Source organism: Oncorhynchus tshawytscha, linkage group LG28 (genome assembly GCF_018296145.1).
Source record: "Oncorhynchus tshawytscha isolate Ot180627B linkage group LG28, Otsh_v2.0, whole genome shotgun sequence".
Taxonomy (NCBI): domain Eukaryota; kingdom Metazoa; phylum Chordata; class Actinopteri; order Salmoniformes; family Salmonidae; genus Oncorhynchus; species Oncorhynchus tshawytscha.
In genome coordinates this window covers 14615982-14631844 of record NC_056456.1, presented here as the reverse complement: position 1 = coordinate 14631844, position 15863 = coordinate 14615982, and the positions used below count along the sequence as shown (strand labels likewise).

Genomic DNA, 15863 nt, shown 5'->3' with positions numbered 1-15863 from the left:
CACTAAATAAGGGAATCCTCAATTAGAACACACGTTTGAATAACCCCATCACACAGGTTAACTCTTATGTTGTGTCCATCTGCAGATACATCATGTCACTTAGAATTGTCTCAGGATGTATCATGAGCCTAATCGAACTACACCTCCCTCCGCAGCTGCCAGAAAGCACCCTCCAGATCCCCCTATCGACGTGGTGGTGCGTAGCAAGACCGACTCGTCCATCACCCTCCACTGGTCCCCCCCAGACAGTGACCGCCCCGTGCCCATCAAAGGGTACATGGTAGAGAGGAGGAAGGTGGGTGCCCAGACCTGGCAGAGGTGCAACGGCATGGAGGTCAGCCCCTTTACTGAGATCACGATCCAGAATATCACAGAGGAGGCCAGCTACCAGTTCCGCATCTCCGCAGTCAACGACTACGGCCAGAGCCAGTATATGGAGGTGCCTGGGACCTTCTACCTCGGTGAGACAGAGAAACATCTCATTATCATTACTCCCCCATGTGTAATTTCTTTCACTCTGTCTCTGGCTTAACAACAAGCATAATCAACTCTAAACCCCTAGCGGTGGGACAATACGTCCTATAAACCACGCCCTCTCCAGAGTTGCAGAGTTTTCACTTCAGTAAAACCCCAGCACGCTGCTTTTGAATGAAGCATATTGACGTGGTTTATTTCACCCTTTCTTCCAGAGCCCTCTGCAGAGGTGAAGACAGGCCTGATGAACAGCACAGTCATCTCAGGCGAGGAGGCCTCCCTCTCCGTGGACCTGTCTGCCGTGTGCTCTGGCTCCTGGTCTATCAACGGCCGCCTCCTGCGGAGTGGGGCTGACTACCTCATCACACGCCAAAAGACCACACATACGCTGACGATCCGAACCGTCTCGATGGAGATGAATGGAGTCGCGGTCAAATTTGTGGGCGGTGGCTCCGAGAGCACTTGTATACTCCACGTGAAGGGTAAGCACTGGAATAGAGAGCAATGCCAAGAATAAGATCTGTGGGTTGAATGTGCAGGTCTTCATTAAGATTGATGCTTAGACTTGCCTGTATAGAGGCTCTATATGCCGTGTCTTTATGAGTCCTTTTGTATTCATGCTATATAAGCAGTTAGGAACCTCAGGTTCAGGTAACTTCAGTTCCTCAGGTGATTTATGTTGGTAGACAGTCCTCATCGTTCCATGGGATTTTCCACAAACAACAGCTACAGGTGAAACCTCTATTTGTAGCTCCAGCTGTCCGGTTCACCAGTAAGTCCGCTCACACCGAGGTGGTGACCTGCAGCGCCCAGTCCTCCGCCCAGCTGACCACAGAGGTGTCCGATTATGATGCTCAGGTGTGTAGTGGGGAAAAGTCCAGATGACTGAATGAACGAATGAACAAAGTCATGCTTTATTGGTCTGTTAGGGTTATGAAACGTAAAAGGGGGTAGTGTACTAAATACCAAAATAACGTAACTCTTTAGAATTGTTCCGATTCAATTCACTGTGTTAATGAATGTGTTACGTTTCCTCTAACTCTGTAGGTGGTCTGGATGAAGAATGGACGGGAGCTGAAGGTGGGCAAGAAGTATGAGTGCATGTGCACCGACCGCAAGAGGATCCTGATGGTGCACAACGTCACCGAAGAGGACACGGGCATCTATGAGTGTGTCTTAAACGAAGACCGAATGTCCCTGCAGCTTTCTCTAAAAGGTACAACAGGACAGTAGAAAGATCAAGAAAAAAGATTCACCTCAACTCCTGTAGTAATCTGTCACGCTAGAAAGAAGAAAGCACTCCAATGGGCACACGTATGCAACTTATTAATAACTTGTTGGCACCCGGTGGGAAGTGGAAACCTGGTACCTCAGATCCCCATATCCTTTTATTAGAGTTGCAGGAATAGCAAAATGCTGTATTCTTTCACTGAACACCGTTTTTAATTTTTTAATTTAAAAATCTAAATCCAGTGGGTTAGTCAGACCCCGAGTCTTAAAGTGACAGTGTATCAAATGCAACCTCTAACCTACATTAGCGACAGAAAGCCCCTCTCACGCCACGTGACACACAGGGACAGACTGGGCTGTGACAGCTAACACCAGGTGGTAGTGAGCCGTCTAGCATGGAAAAGAGCTCTCTGTCATCCTGTAATAAAGTCCAATGTGTCACTGGTACCGTCCCCTGTCCTCCAACCACGTGCAGGCAGACACCCGCCTATCATATGATGGTGTATGAAATGTAACTGTTTGGTTATAATAGAATAATCCAGTATTTGAAAAAGCGAATAACTCATCACAGATAAATTCTGTCATTGCGTTTATTTTTTAAATATTCAATTCCATATGGGTCTTTGTTAACATTTAATTATAACCTTAAGGTATCAATGGATCGCTGCCACATTTCTATGAATGAAAAAAAGTGGACAATTCAAGTGTTTGTTCTTGATGACAAATCCCATCCCTGTTTCTCTTCCAGATGAAGCCAAGTTCCTGAACAAGCCCAGGGGTCCCATGGAGGTGGCGCCTGCCCTCAGCGGGGACCTGGAGTTGAACTGCGAGGTGTCGTCTGCAAGCGGGGTGGTGGTGTGGAGGAAGGATCAGACACTGGTCACTGAGGACCAAAGAACCACCGTCGTCTCCAAAGGGACACAGAGGAGACTGGTCATCAAGAATGCCAAGAAGAGTGACGAGGGACACTACTCCTGCGAGACAGTCGAGGACAAAGTCACATTCCAGGTCAAGATCAAAGGTAAGAGAGAAGGGAATGTCTGCCGAGCACACTGGACCAATAGTATCATTGCATTTCAGTTTGTTTAATAACCTAGGCAAACCTTCAGAATCCCAGACTGCCTATGCAACTATTGTTCCTGTTTTTAGTGTTCAACCCTAAAATAAATGTTTCTGATTTTACTGTGCCATTCTATGATTGTTCCCACAGAAGCCCAACAGGCAGTCTTCTACAACAAGGAGTCTGTACAGAAGGAGGTGAAAGTTACTCTCTCCCAGAAAGCCACTCTGAGCTGTGAAGTGTCCGACCCAAAGACTGAGGTGAAATGGTACAAGGACGGCAAGCTGCTGACTTCCACTGAGACAGTCGCCACGGAGACAAAGGGCAGGAGTCGTCTGTTGGTAGTAGACAAAATTGAGAAGAAGGATGCTGGAGAATACACCTGTGAGGCTAGAGCAGAGAAGCTGGTCTTTAAAATACATGTCTCAGGTAATATTCTGACTATCTATTGTCTGCTTTTGACAAAGGTTTGACTGTGGTTGTTCATGTGCCAGTCGTTCAAATGTAGAACAGAAAATGTACATTTGAATTGCTTCCGCTCTGCTCGTTAGCTTAGAAATGAATGGTTGTTTTGTTAGTTTCAATATGTTATAATTGAGAATGAAAATCGGTGAGTTTATCAGATTGATCATGGTTTGTAGATTTGGGCTTCGAAGTTGTTTCATTGGGTGAATATCATGGCTTCTCAGGACACTTCAATGGCGCTGTCTCTGTCTCTGCAATATTAGAGTTATTGGTGGTTGACATGCTGAACTATCAGTCAATGCTACCCATGTCAATCAATCAATCAATCAAATGTATTTATAAAGCCCTGTTTACATCAGCAGATGTCACAAAGTGCTTATACAGAAACCCAGCCTAAAACCCCAAACAGCAAGTAATGCAGATGTAGAAGCACAGTGGCTAGGAAAAATTCCCTAGAAAGGCAGGAACCTAGGAAGAAACTTAGAGAGGAACCAGGCTCTGAGGGGTGGCCAGTCCACTTCTGGCTGTACCACGTGGAGATTATAAGAGTACATGGCCACTAATCCCAGACCGTTCTTCAAGTTGTTCAAACGTTCATAGGCGACCAGTAGGGTAAATATTAATCACAGTTGTTGTAGAGGGTGCAACAGGTCAGCACCTCAGGAGTAAATGTCAGGTGGCTTTTCATAGCCGAGCATTCAGAGGTTGAGACAGCAGATGTGGAAGGGAGAGAGAGAGAGAGAGAGGAGGAGAGGGAGAGAGAGGGTAAAAAAAACCCAGCAGGTCTGGGACAAGGTAGCACATCCGGTGAACAGGTCAGGGTTCAAAGGCTGCAGACACAACAGCAGAAACTGGATCAGCAGCACGACCAGGTGGACTGGGTAACGGGACTGCCAGGAGTCATCAGGTCAGGTAGTCCTGAGGCATGGTCCTAGGGCACAGGTCCTCCGGGAAGGGAGAGAAAGAGAGAGACAGATGTCCAGAGTCATGATCATGTTTTTAGTGTTTAAACATTTGTGATGCAACTTTGCACCTCCATGATTGTTCCCTTAGAAACCCAACAGTCTGCCTTCACCAACAAGGAGTTTGTACAGGAGGTGAAAGCTACTCTTTCCCAGAAAGCCACTCTGAGCTGTGAGGTGTCTGATACCAAGACAGAGGTGAAATGGTACAAGGATGGCAAGCTGCTGACTTCCAGTAAGACAGTCTCCATGGAGACAAAGGGCAAGACTCGTCAGCTGGTAATAGAGAAGGTGGAGAAGAAGGATGCTGGAGAGTACACCTGTGAGGTTGGAGTGGAGAAACTGATCTATAAGATTCAGGTGACAGGTAAGGAGGATCTACTCGCTGTCTGGTCTGCTTTTGCTGGAATGGTTGTCTGATATGCACATTTGACATGTTTATCTTAGGAAAATATAACTGTTTTATATTTATCTCTCCTCTGGGAAGCTTTGGCAAATGTGCTGTTAAATTACATTTAGATTTAGTCTCAGTCAGAAACCAATGCCTATTTTGTTGTTGCCGTAGTGTTAAAATTGCAATTTTAGGATTAGTTGATTCTATCAGACAAGGTGGTATGATCTTAATTTGATCACCCTGTTGCAGGACAACTTTACTGCAATACAGGAAATGTGAAACTTGTAGTGTATTTGAATTTAAAAAATGCTTTTAAAGTTTGTCATTTCCTCTTTGACATTTCAGACTTGATTTTGCCTTACGAAAAATTTTGCGACCCCTACAAACAATTCCCATTTACTGTTGCTGCAGGATTTTCTTCCTGCTGTAGCAAACTGGCAAAAATCCTACACCTGTATTTGGCGCATCAAGGTTGTTTCTTTGCTTGATATGGCTCTGGTTGTCTTGACTTCTGGCTTGCTATTGTTGCTTATTGGGACGTCTCACTGGTCTCTGTCCCTTTCGGGGCTGTGTGTCTATTCCCATTCTATATTTGAATTGCTAATGGTTGATTTACAGAAGCCCAGGCTGTCTTCACCAACAAGGAGTCTGTACAGAAGGAGGTGAAAGCTACTCTCTCCCAGAAAGCCACTCTGAGCTGTGAGGTGTCTGATACCAAGACGGAGGTGAAATGGTACAAGGATGGCAAGCTGCTGACTTCCAGTAAGACAGTCTCCATGGAGACAAAGGGCAAGACTCGTCAGCTGGTGATAGAGAAGGTGGAGAAGAAGGATGCTGGAGAGTACACCTGTGAGGTTGGAGCGGAGAAACTGGTTTATAAGATTCAGGTGGCAGGTAAGGATGTTTTGCAACTATTGGATTTACTGTCCGTCTATCGTCTGCTATAGGGCTTATAATGGGAGGGATGGTTGTCCATATGCCTGTCCTACAGATATTTATCCAATAAAACTTGTGTTTGACAAAGGTTCTTTCATTTGTTGAGTTGTCTTCCCAAGTTGATGTCTCCTGCAATCTGTGTCGCTGCTCTAGCTTATATTATGTCTGAAAAAGTCTGTTTCCATGTATGTTGCATAGTTTGTTTGTCTCCGTATCATGTTAGAATTGTTGACTCCCGGTGTACGTTCTGTAGTTCATTGTCCCCATGGTCTGTACAGGACAGTAAGGGATGTGTCCTGTGTTTGGTGTTGATACTGTTTGACCCCAAATTAAACATTTCTGCCATTTTGCCCCTCAATGATTGTTCCATCAGAAGCACAACAGGCTGCCTTCACCAACAAGGACTCTGTACAGAAAGAGGTGAAAGCTACTCTCTCCCAAAAAGCCACTCTGAGCTGTGAGGTGTCTGATACCAAGGCAGAGGTGAAATGGTACAAGGATGGCAAGCTGCTGACTTCCAGTAAGACAGTCTCCATGGAGACAAAGGGCAAGACTCGTCAGCTGGTGATAGAGAAGGTGGAGAAGAAGGATGGTGGAGTGTACACCTGTGAGGTGGGAACAGAAAAGCTGGCCTACAAGATACACGTGACTGGAGGTAAGGAGGAGTTATTTTTTAGTTACATGCCTTCTGATGCCATTTAGGCTTTGGTTGATGGAATGGTTGCCCATTTGTCTGTCCTACGAATTCAAGTTGTATTATTCTTATTTCAAGAAGAGATTTACAGTACCTAGGTCTGAGGAGATGTTATGGGGCAGACACAGTTACATTTTCAGTTCTGTTTTTATCTTACAAACTTACAGCTCTTTTGTTATTTTCAAAGTGTAATTGGGACCATAGAATTTGTAAGTTCTATCTTACAAACAGAAAGGTTTGCAGAGTTTTTATTTGGTTGTTTTGATTCCTCACAACAAGGTCCTTTTAATAGTGTGTCTTGTTTGACTGATGTTGCTCATGGGGATATCTGAGTGCTCTGTTTCCTTGTTGTTGTTCTGGTGTGTGTGTGTGTGTGTGTCCGTCTCCATAAAACATTTGAATTTCCGATGGTTGACTTTGGAAGGCGGCTCAATGTCCAATACCTCCCGTATTTGTCCAGTCTACAGATATGGTTCCTGTTTTGATGTTATATTGAGTGGAAGGTTTTTCATTTCCATCATATCCTTCAATGGTTCCTCCTTCAGAAACTCAGGCTGCCTTCTACAACAAGGAGTCTGTACAGAAGGAGGTGAAAGCTACTCTCTCCCAGAAAGCCACTCTGACCTGTGAGGTGTCTGATAACAAGACAGAGGTGAAATGGTACAAGGATGGCAAGCTGCTGACTTCCAGTAAGACAGTCTCCATGGAGACAAAGGGCAAGACTCGTCAGCTGGTGATAGAGAAGGTGGAGAAGAAGGATGCTGGAGAGTACACCTGTGAGGTTGGAGCGGAGAAACTGGCCTTCAGGATTCATACGGCAGGTAAGGACATATAAAGCCGCTGTCTATTATTGTTCCCCAGAAGGCTTTGGAGGCTAAATAGTTGTCAATATACACTGAGTGCACAAAACATTAGGAACACCTGCTCTTTCCATGACGTAGACTGACCAGGTGAATCCAGGTGAAATCTATGATCCCTTATTGATGTCACTTCAATCAGTGTAGATGAAGGGGAGGAGACATGTTAAAGAAGGATTTCTAAGCCTTGAGACAACTGAGACATGGATTGTGTATGTGTGCCATTCAGAGGTTGAATAGACAAAGCAAAATATTTAAGTGCCTTTGACCGGGGTATGGTGGTAGGTGCCAGACGCACCGGTTTAAGTGTGTCAAGAACAGCAACGCTGCTGGGTTTTTCCACGCTCAACAGTTTCCTGTGTGTATCAAGAATGGTCCACCACCCAAAGGACATCCAGCCGACTTGACACAACTGTGGGAAGCCTTGGAGTCAACAATGGGCCAGCATCCCTATGGAACGCATTGAGGCTGTTCTAAGGGCAAAAGTGGGTGCAACTCAATATTAGGAAGGTGTTCCTAATGTTTTGTACACTCAGTGTATGTGTTCTCTACATTGCCTATAAATGTTTTCCCTAAAGAAAAGAGATCTTATACTGTTGTGTTGTTTGATTGTCTTGACATGTCTTTTTTGCTTCATTGTCTTCCACTTTAGAAACGCAGATGGTTCATTTATCTCGCAATTGTATCTCTTTATGTCCCCCGGGTCTGTTGTGTGTAAGATATGGTATCTGGTTTGGTTGTTGGGATTATTTGACCTTGAATGTAATGTTTCTGGTACTGCCATGCATCTCCATGATTGTTTTCTCAGAAACTCAAGCGGCTTTCTCCAACAAGGAGTCTGTACAGAAGGAGGTGAAAGCTACTCTCTCCCAGAAAGCCACTCTGAGCTGTGAGGTGTCTGATACCAAGACAGAGGTGAAATGGTACAAGGATGGCAAGCTGCTGACTTCCAGTAAGACAGTCCACATGGAGACAAAGGACAAGACTCGTCAGCTGGTGTTGGACATTGTGGAGAAGAAGGATGCTGGCGAGTACACTTGTGAGGTTGGAGCAGAGAAAGTGGCCTTTAAGATACAGGTGGCAGGTAGGGACAATATGAGAGCTGGCTGTCTATTGATGTTTCTCTCAAGGTTTTGGTGGGTGAATGGTTGTGAATATACCGTGTGTGTTCTACGTTGTCAACACATGTTTTCTCCCAAGCAAAGGGATGTTATACCGTTGTCTATTATGATTGTTTTGTTCATGTTGATATTAGACTTGTCTGCTTTTGTTTGTTGAAATGTCTTTGTCTCATAATGCTTGGGAAATGCTGATTTTTAACTTACTCTGGCAATACCTCTTGATGTCTCCTTTGTCTGTCATGTACAAGATTATGTTAATGGTTTCTGATTTGGGGTGGGGATTGTTTTACCCTGAATTGGGGGTTTCTGATTTTACCATACCCTTAATTGATCCCCATTCAGAGGTCCAGGCTGCCTTCACCAACAAGGAGTCTGTACAGAAGGAGGTGAAAGCTACTCTCTCCCAGAAAGCCACTCTGAGCTGTGAGGTGTCTGATACCAAGACAGAGGTTAAATGGTACAAGGATGGCAAGCTGCTGACTTCCAGTAAGACAGTCTCCATGGAGACAAAGGGCAAGACTCGTCAGCTGGTGATAGAGAAGGTGGAGAAGAAGGATGCTGGAGAGTACACCTGTGAGGTTGGAGCAGAGAAACTGGCCTTCAGGATACAGGTGGCAGGTATGGATGATATGAAAGGTGGTTGTCTATATTGATATCTCTCTCAAGGCTTTGGATGTTGAATGCCCCCCCCCCCCAAAAAAAACATTATATTACATAAGCCGATGTTCTCTGAATGTCTGTTTTTGTTGTAGATTTCTGTCTCTCGGTTGCATATTTGTGTCTATCTAAAACTATATTTGAATTGCTGGTTATTGACTCCCAGTCCCATGTATATCCCATGTAGAGATATGCGTCCTGTATTTTTTGTGTTCTACCCTAAATGAAGGGTTTCTAATATTACTGTGCCATTTCATGATTTCTCCTTCAGAGACTACCTTCTCCAACAAGGAGTCTGTACAGAAGGAGGTGAAAGCTACTCTCTCCCAGAAAGCCACTCTGAGATGTGAGGTGTCTGATACCGAGACAGAGGTGAAATGGTACAAGGATGGCAAGCTGCTGACTTCCAGTAAGACAGTCTCCATGGAGACAAAGGGCAAGACTCGTCAGCTGGTGATAGAGAAGGTGGAGAAGAAGGATGCTGGAGAGTACACCTGTGAGGTTGGAGCGGAGAAACTGGCCTTCAGGATAGAGGTGGCAGGTAGGATGTCATTGACTTTCAACAATATTTGTTGTACCCAAATGTCTTTGCTATCACCTCTATACTAACAAGTCTTCTCTTTTGTTTCTAGAATCCTCTGCCAAGTTTAAAAAAACGGCAGTGAAGAGTGCATGCAGTGTTCAAGCAAGTGAGAAGATTGTTTTGACCACTGAGTTGACTTCGGAGAGTGCCAGCGTTAAGTGGTTCAGGGACGGTGTGGAGTTGAAGGAGAGCTCTAAGTATGACATGAAGAGAGAGGGACATTCTCGTACCCTGATTGTGAAGTCCACTGAAGTCAAAGACAGTGGCACCTACTCTTGCCACACTGCTGACGACAAGCTTGAGTTCAAAGTTCAAGTCAAAGGTTAGTTTGCTTTTCATTCGTCAGAACAAATGATTGACGGGCTAGTGTTGTATGTTTCTGTGAGCATAGTCAATACTATGATCCTACATATTCCATTTAGCTATTGAAATGCTGGCCATGTTTCCCTGCAGACTCACTGCTGAAGTTTGTGGTACAGTTGCAGCCTGTAACCACAGAGCTGGGTGGTACACTGACACTGACCTGTGAAATGAACCGAGCCTTAGGGGACGTGCTCTGGCGCCACAACAGCTGTGAGGTCAAACCCGGCGGCAGGTTCTGTATCAGCACTGATGGTCCCAAGCGGGTCCTTACTGTGACAGGAATGGCAAAAGAGGATGAGGGAGAATACAGCTGTGAATGCAAAGATGATAAGACCTCTGCCAAGGTCTCCACCAAAGGTAGCTGAGGCTTTGTTTTCATTAGATTTACAACTTGGTCACTGACTACTACAAGATGAACTGTAGTTACAGACATATACAAGATACAGCATACAGTAGTTACAGACATACAGTCAAACGCACTAGATGTTAAGCCATTCATTTCCATATTAACCCATTTTCTGTGTTCCTGAGTCTAATTATGTCTCCAAGTAATCTATTATTTTCTGTCCTTTTCAGCACCCAGACTGGTGAAGCTGACTTCCAAGCTGAGCAACGTCGCTGCTGTGGAGGGGAAGGAGGCCATCTTCAAGTGTAGTGTCACCCCAGCTGACGTCAACGTGAAATGGTTCTGCAACAACGTGCCCATCACTGCAGGGCCCAAATATAAGATTGAGCATGGGGGCACCAGCCACTCCCTCACAGTCACCTCAGTCAGTCAGGATGATGCTCAAGAGATCAGCATTGATGCAGAGGGCAAAACCTGCAGTGCTACCCTCCAAGTGCAACGTAAGAACCAACCTCCATTCGCTTTAAAGGTGCACTATGGAGAAATAGCTCCTGTTTGCTAAATTTCGAATAGTTTGCCGAATTTCAGTTTTTTGTGTCCAAAAGAGGAAGTATATTGTAGAGAATCATTTTACCATCTAAATCACTGTGAAATATCTTTTCCATAACCAAAAATATAGTATTTTCAACTGTTTGAAGCTGGTGTACAAAACCAGAAGTAAAAGATGCAAAAGCTAAACTTAAGAACGAGAAGCATATAAGCGGAACAGATGTACTGCTTCTTGGACTTGCTTTCAATGAGAATGACATCTATAATGCACATTTCTATGTGAATTTGGTCAGGTTGCCCAAAAAGTTACATATTGCACTTACGATATAAAAAATATGCACATTTCCCATGGATATGCTTCTGTTCTGTAAAATCCTCTGATTGTCTTCATTGATTGATATACAATTACAGCCATTGTTTACAAAAATGTAGAAACCTTCTAAGTAATGTTGCTTAGAAGGGCTACAGTTTTCGGAAAGCAGTTCTAATATCTGTGTTTTCTTTGTGCCCTGACAGTGGAGCCGGTGATGTTCAAGAAGAAGCTGGAGAATGTGATGGCGGTGGAGGAACAGAAGGAGGTGAAGCTGGAGGTAGAGCTGAGTAAGCCCTCTAAAGAGGTCAGGTGGATGAAGAACAGCGTGGTGCTACAGCCTGGAGGCAACATGGAGATCAGGGTGGACGGAGCCAAGCAGACCCTGGTCTTTAAGAGTGTGACTACGGCCGACCGTGGCTACTACTCCTGTGAGACCCTGGACGACAAGACCCAGGCCAAACTCACAGTGGATGGTAAGTAAGAATGGTGTCCTATTTACAGCTGCGGTAGTTTTATGGTTATGTAGAGTACCTACAGAAACTATTCACACCCCTTGACTTTTTTCACATTTTATTGTGTTACAGCCTGCATTTTAAATGTATTAGATTTTGGTCACTGGCCTACACACAATACCCTGTAATGTAATATATATATATATATGTTGAAAATTATAGTAAAAATTTGTCACATAAGTTGCATGGACTCACTATGTGTGTGGCAGGGTAGCCTAGTGGTTAGAGCGTTGGACTAGTAACCGGAAGGTTGCAAGTTCAAACCCCCGAGCTGACAAGGTACAAATCTGTCGTTCTGCTCCTGAACAGGCAGTTAACCCACTGTTCCTAGGCTGTCATTGACAATAAGAATTTGTTCTTAACTGACTTGCCTAGTTAAATAAAAGTGTTTAAAACCTCTTTAGAATAGGGGGCAGTATTTTCACGTCCGGATGAAAAGCGCGCCCAAAGTAAACTGCCTGCTACTCAGGCCCAGAAGCTAGGATATGCATGTAATTGGTAGATTTGGATAGAAAACACTCTAAAGTTTCAAAACTGTTAAAATAATGTCTGAGTATAAGAGAAAGTATTTGGCAGGCGAAACCCCGAGATCAAACCATCCAGGAATTTTTTGTGTTTTCTATTGGTTTTCTATGGGAAACTAGATTTATGAGGCGCCTGTTTGCAGTTCCCATGGCTTCCAGCGGAACGTCTAGCCGTAACAGGTTTGATTTTTGTATGACTACATCTCTAGCTCACACATACAGTACAGTTACCTGTATGGTCCCTCAGTCAAACAGTGAATTTCAAACACAGATTCAACCACAAAGACCAGGGAGGTTTTACAATCCTTCGTAAAGGGCACCTATTGGTTAAAATTTAAAAAAGCAGACATTGAATATATCCATCTGAGCGTGGTAAAGTTATTATTTATGCTTTGGATGGTGTATCAATACACCCAATCACGACAAAGATACAGCCGTCCTTCCTAACTCAAATCAAATCAAATCAAATCAAATAACTCAGTTACCAGAGAGGAAGGAAACCGCTCAGGGATTTCACCATTAGGCCAGTAACTGTGATAGAAAAAAACACTGAGGCTGGATCAACATTGTAGTTACTCCACAATACTAACCTAATTGACAGAGTAAAAAGAAGGAAGCCTGTACAGACTAAAAATATATATTTTTAAATGCATCCTGTCTGCAACAAGGCACTATTGTAATAATGCAAATATTGTGGCAAAGCAGTAAACTTAGAAAGTGTAATGTTTGGGGAAAATCCAACACATCACGTTACTGAGTACCACTCTCCATATTTTCAAGCATAGTGGTAGCTGCATCATGTGTTTGTAATCATTAAGGACTGGGGAGTTTCAGTATGAAAAATAAACAGAATTGAGCTAACCACAGGCAAATTCCTAGATAACCTGGTTGAGTCTGCTTTCCACCAGACACTAGGAGATGATTTCACCTTTCAGCAGGACACAAGGCCTAAACTGGAGTTGCTTACCAAGAAGACAGAGAATGTTCCTGAGTGGCCGAGTTAACGGTTTGACTTAAATCTTCTTGAAAATCTATGGCAGGACCTGAAAATGGTTGTCTACGACCAATTTGACAGAGCTTGAAGAAATTTGACAAGAATAATGGCCAAATGTTGCACAATCCAGGTGTGGAACCAGAGTGTGAATTACACCATGATATTGGTGGGGGGGGGCTGAAAATTCGGGACACCTGAAATGGGTCTAAAACTGTCTCGGTGAAAACACGGGATGGTCACCCTGACACACACTGCCAATTTACTAGGCTAGGCTACAATGTGTCATACCATGAACTTCAAATAGGCCTACCATTAGAAAGTGACGTAGTGTAATTTTACATTTTTTATTATAGATGAGTAAACTCTGATTGCCGGTCGCGGTGAAAAAAGTCACTCTCCCTATGCTTTTAATGCATTACATTTTTTTAAAGGTGGGTAAACGGTGTTTACTTGCGTTTACCCTCCACTAGGCCTACACCACAGCCTCTAACCTGCCCTCTCAGCCAACGCAAGTTTAACCACATGAACACACGCAGAACAGGTAGCCCACATTCAATATAATACATGAGTTGAATCAAAATATGTTTTACACGCTAGTTCACGAGTTGTCTATAATTCATGAGTTAATGTTTGGAGTCTTCACAGATCGTGTGTCACGGTCGTTTGTAGAATTAACGGACCAAGGCGCAGCGTGCATAGAGTTCCACATGTTTAATTAAAGAAACTCACCAAAACAATACAGAACCAAAACTAAATGTGAAGTCAAATGCAGTGCACACTGGCAACTACACACGAACAAGATCCCACAAAAACCCAGTGGGAAAAGGCTGCCTAAATATGATCCCCCATCAGAGACAACGATAAACAGCTACCTCTGATTGGGAACCATACCAGGCCAACATAGACATAGAATAACCTAGATAACCAACCCTAGTCACACCCCGACCTAACCAACATAGAGAATAAAAGGCTCTCCATGGTCAGGGCGTGACAGTAACCCCCCCAAAGGTGCAGACTCCGGCCGCAAAACCTGGCTCAATAGGAGAGGGTTCAGGTGGGCATCTAACGTCGGGGGCGGCTCCGGTGCGGGGCGAAGTACCCACTCTGCTCGCGGATACATCAGCTTCGGTGGCGGCTCTGGTGCGGGGATCATCGCCAGAAGCTCCGGACCGCGGCTCGTTGCCAGAGGCTCCGGGCCGTGGATCGTCGCCGGAGGAACCGGACCGTGGATCATCATTGGAGGCTCCGGACTGGGAACCCTCGCAGAAGGCCCCGGACTGGGAACCCTCGCAGGGGGCCCCGGACTGGGAACCCTCGCAGGGGGCCCCGGACTGGGAACCCTCGCAGGGGGCCCCGGACTGGGAACCCTCGCTGGAGGCTCTGGACTGGGAACCCTCGTTGGAGGGTCTGGACTGGGAACCATCGCAGGAGGCTCTGGACTGGGAACCCTTGCAGGAGGCTCTGGACTAGGAACCCTCGCTGGAGGCTCCTGCCTTGGCACGGGACTGGACCCCGTGCCTTGACTGGACATCGGCGCAGAGGAAGGCTCCTGCCATGGAGCTGAAGGTTCCGGACCGTGGACCGTTGCAGGAGATTCCGGACCGTGGACCGTCTCCGGAAGCTCTGGACTGGGACTCGTCGCCTGAAGCTCTGGACTGGGACTCGTCGCCTGAAGCTCTGGACTGGGGAGGCGCACTGGAGGGAGAGTGCGAGGAGCAGGCACAGGACGTACCTGACTGGGAAGGCGCACTTGAGGGAGAGTGCGAGGAGCAGGCACAGGACGTACCTGACTGGGAAGGCGCACTTGAGGGAGAGTGCGAGGAGCAGGCACAGGACGTACCTGACTGGGAAGGCGCACTTGAAGGAGAGTGCGAGGAGCAGGCACAGGACGTACCTGACTGGGAAGGCGTACTTGAGGGAGAGTGCAAGGAGCAGGCACAGGACGTACTGGGCTGTGGAGGCGCACTGGAGACCTGGTGCGTAGAGCTGGCACAGATGGTGCCGGAACAATGACACACTCCACACGGTGAGTGCGGGGAGCTAGCACACCCCAACATTTTTTGGAGGCTGCTTCTTGGGCTTGCGTCGTGGCCGCGAAGCCCGGCGTTGTCGCTGTCCTTCCCTCACCGCTTGCGTCTGCTTCCAAGGAAGGCCTTCGTCTCCTGCCATTATCTCCTCCCAAGTCCAGGATGTCTTTACCTCCTGGATATCCTCCCAGGCCCAGGATATCCTGGATATCCTCCCAGACCTCCTGGATATCCTCCCAGGCCCTCTCCTCCTGTGCACACTGCTTGGTCCGTGAGTGGCGGGATCTTCTGTCGCGGTCGTTTGTAGAATTAACGGACCAAGGCGCAGCGTGCATAGAGTTCCACATGTTTAATTAAAGAAACTCACCAAAACAATACAGAACCAAACCGAACCGTGAAGTCAAATGCAGTGCACACTGGCAACTACACACAAACAAGATCCCACAAAAACCCAGTGGGAAAAGGCTGCCTAAATATGATCCCCAATCAGAGACAACGATAAACAGCTGCCTCTGATTGGGAACCATACCAGGCCAACATAGACATATAATAACCTAGATAACCCACCCTAGTCACACCCCAACCTAACCAACATAGAGAATAAAAGGCTCTCTATGGTCAAGGCGTGACATCGTGTCACATAAAACACAACCTTTCTTTCCTTACATTTATGACTGTCACGTTCTGACCTTAGTTCTTTTGTTATGTCTTTGTTTTAGTATGGTCAGGGCGTGAGTTGGGTGGGTATGGTTCTCAATCAGAGGCAGCTGTCAATCGTTGTCCCTGATTGAGAACCATACTT

General features: G+C 45.7%; 1 protein-coding gene across 7 annotated transcripts in view; it reads left to right on the top strand.

Moving 5' to 3' along the window:
• Positions 1–15863, top strand: part of LOC112227360 (obscurin-like) — a 107303-nt gene that overhangs the window by 21081 nt on the left and 70359 nt on the right. For all 7 annotated transcript variants that reach the window (XM_042307663.1, XM_042307662.1, XM_042307660.1 and 4 more), the window contains exons 5-21: positions 156–461; positions 690–956; positions 1226–1332; positions 1522–1690; positions 2453–2725; positions 2915–3193; positions 4283–4558; positions 5204–5479; positions 5895–6176; positions 6761–7036; positions 7881–8156; positions 8536–8811; positions 9122–9391; positions 9483–9755; positions 9887–10153; positions 10373–10642; positions 11208–11477. In XM_042307663.1, coding sequence (XP_042163597.1) covers positions 156–461; positions 690–956; positions 1226–1332; positions 1522–1690; positions 2453–2725; positions 2915–3193; positions 4283–4558; positions 5204–5479; positions 5895–6176; positions 6761–7036; positions 7881–8156; positions 8536–8811; positions 9122–9391; positions 9483–9755; positions 9887–10153; positions 10373–10642; positions 11208–11477 — 4413 coding nt within the window. The remainder of the gene's footprint in view (positions 1–155; positions 462–689; positions 957–1225; positions 1333–1521; positions 1691–2452; positions 2726–2914; positions 3194–4282; positions 4559–5203; positions 5480–5894; positions 6177–6760; positions 7037–7880; positions 8157–8535; positions 8812–9121; positions 9392–9482; positions 9756–9886; positions 10154–10372; positions 10643–11207; positions 11478–15863) is intronic.